The sequence below is a fragment of the Tupaia chinensis genome, unplaced genomic scaffold (assembly GCF_000334495.1).
Source record: "Tupaia chinensis unplaced genomic scaffold, TupChi_1.0 Scaffold000054_1, whole genome shotgun sequence".
Classification (NCBI taxonomy): domain Eukaryota; kingdom Metazoa; phylum Chordata; class Mammalia; order Scandentia; family Tupaiidae; genus Tupaia; species Tupaia belangeri.
Window position 1 is genome coordinate 6761719 of NW_006159512.1, and position 2715 is coordinate 6764433.

Consider the following 2715-nt stretch of genomic DNA (forward strand, 5'->3'; position numbering starts at 1 on the left):
GAGAGAAGAGAGAGGTGAGGAGGAGAGAAAAGAGGAGTGAGGAGAGCGGAGGAGAGGAGGGCAGAGGAGAGAAGTGACAGTGCAGTGACATGGCTATGGCTATATTTTAGGACTGTCAAGCTGGTGGCAATGTGAAGGACTGAATGGAGAGGGAGATGAAGCTGTGAAACCTGGAGAGGTCATTGCAGCAAGTTAGTCACCCAGTAAAGGAGATAAAATGTATTCTCAATTAGGAATCTCCAGGGCAGAACACACTAACGGCCATGGAGAAATGAAGGCTTACCAAAGGTCACGAGTTTAGTAAATAGGCGAGCTGTGATTCGAATTATTTTAATCCATAGGAAATTCTTCAAACCATCTGTCACAGGGGGAGTTTAACAATCTATTAAATAAGGAGTTTAAATGAAGAATTAGTAAGCTGTGGTAGAAGAGTAGCTATACAAATGCAAAGAGAATGCTAGACAAACTTGGAAAGGGGTGGCCACCCTCAAGGCCAGATGTAAACCTCTTTGGAGAGGGTGGGTGGCAGCTCACTAGGAGGCAGAGAAGTTCACTGTTTTGCCCAGGCCAGCAATGGACCATAATCACCTGAGAGGCAGAAGACACCCTCCAGGGCACTGGTGAGCTGAAGCTGATGGACAAGGACACAGGGCAGCAGGGGCCTTGTGGCTGTTAAACCTGGGTACACTGTCCAGAGCTCAATTCAGACATGGTAGCACAGCCCACAGCCCCTGTGCCTCAGCCCAGGAGTATGCTGTTCCACACCCCCTCTCCTCAGCCCCATGCACTCCCCTGCAGAGCTGACCAGTCCACCTTCACCTCCACACAACTAGCTTGGAGCCACTCACAGAAGTACATTACACTTCTGAGAAGCTGGCTTCTTAGCTCCTGGTCCACTAGTACCAGTGTCCAGCAGCTTCCAAGGGCACCTAGTGAGTTCTAAAACTTGGCCCCCAGCAAGTCATACCATCAAGGCACCTCAGCAAGTCTGCTGCCCAGTGACCAAGGCCAGGTGCTTTCCAAGGACACCTGTGTCTCAGCCTGGAGGAGCGAGAGTCTACCTTCGGTACTTATTTCAGTATTTCAGCCCTGAGTACAGGTTGCTCTGTACATATTGGTTATCCTTGATCCTTTAGGATTATTCTTTAATTCTCACTAGCTAATTCCCATGATGCCACATCTCCATTTATAATTTTTTATGTTAAAACTTTCCCTGTTCAAGTAATGTTTCTTTCTATCTCCTGCTTGGCCCCTAAATAATACATTGCTTATTATAAAAATAAATAAATAAATAAATAAATTTAAAAAACAGATTCCCTAAGATCAGTACTCTTTTGTTATCATGGAACCTACTACCATTAAATATTTTCAAAATATTCCATTTTATTTTTTAAAAAATCATAGAGGGTGGACAGTGGTGCAGCATAGAATGTGACACTCTGTGAGATGGAGCCCAGTGGGAAGGTTTCAGGTTCACGTCTGGAGATCAACCCCCACCCCTGAATACACAGGGTTTACTTTGCGCAAATGATCACAGACTGGCTGAAGCTGGGGGTGGATGATGGCATCAGGACCCTGTCAGAGGTGCTGTTTCTCTCTCTGTCTCTCTCTCTCTCTCTCTCTCTCTCTCTCCCTCCTTCCCTCTCGCTCCTGAATAAACTTTTTCAAAATCATATAAATAAATTTATAAATTAAATTGATTGTTGGCATTGATAACTATGGAAGTGGAATCGTAGCATGGGAACATGAAGATGTATTTTACTTTGTGTATTCTGGTTTTTGAATTATTATAGAGTCTGTGTAATTTTTTTTTACTAGAAGGAAATACATTAGTTTGGGGTTTGTTAGAACGGGTTATTCTACTAATGTAAGTAGATCAACACTTCCTCTGCAGCCATCCCCGAATGTGCAACCCTGCTCTGCCCAGAAAATTCCAGATGTTCACCTTCCAGTGAAGACAAAACCAAACTGGAATGCAAATGCCTTCCCAATTACAAAGGCGATGGCAAATACTGCGAGCGTGAGTCAAATTTAAATTCTGGGAATTAATTTATTGAGATGTTTATTTTATTTAACAGGAAAAAACACTACAACCTCCTTAATATTAACACAGCAACCATTTCTATTTCTCTCTTGTACTGGAAACAAATCTCTAAAATGCCAAGCAAGCTGTTAATCACATGATAGTCCTCAATTCATGTGATCATTTCTCTTATTGTCAAAGCACATACCTAGATTTTTTATACATACAGATTTTAGATATTAACAATGTAAATTTTATATTACCTTTGTCATTGCTAATACAAAACTTAGTGTTTTGGTTTTTTTTTTTTTACTTTTTGTGCTCATCCACTATGAGAGGCTGGTTTCTGTTTCAGTTAAAAACGTGACCTCTGGAGCCAGACGGCCTGGATTTGATTCCCAAACTGCCTATTGCTAACTACATGACCTTTAACCTCCCTGTACCTCAGTTTTCCTATTGATAAAAGGGATGATATATTTACCTTAGAAGATTGTTTTAATAATTAAATTAGGGGACCAGCAGATGGTATAATGTTTACATTGCTCGAGTCCCACGAAGTTACGAAGTTGACCACAGCTCGAGTCCCACACCTGGCAACTTCAACTCACGCCAGGTACATGTGCATCATGTGTGCCCAAAAGAGGAGAATGGAGGAGAAGGGACTGTGACATGGCCATCGCCCTTGGGGGGGG

General features: G+C 42.5%; 1 protein-coding gene across 1 annotated transcript in view; it reads left to right on the forward strand.

The window, feature by feature from the left end:
- The window catches only part of STAB2 (stabilin 2), a 176862-nt gene that overhangs the window by 27219 nt on the left and 146928 nt on the right, over positions 1-2715 (forward strand). The window contains exon 7 of the mRNA XM_006141408.3: positions 1895-2020. Coding sequence (XP_006141470.1) covers positions 1895-2020 — 126 coding nt within the window. The remainder of the gene's footprint in view (positions 1-1894; positions 2021-2715) is intronic.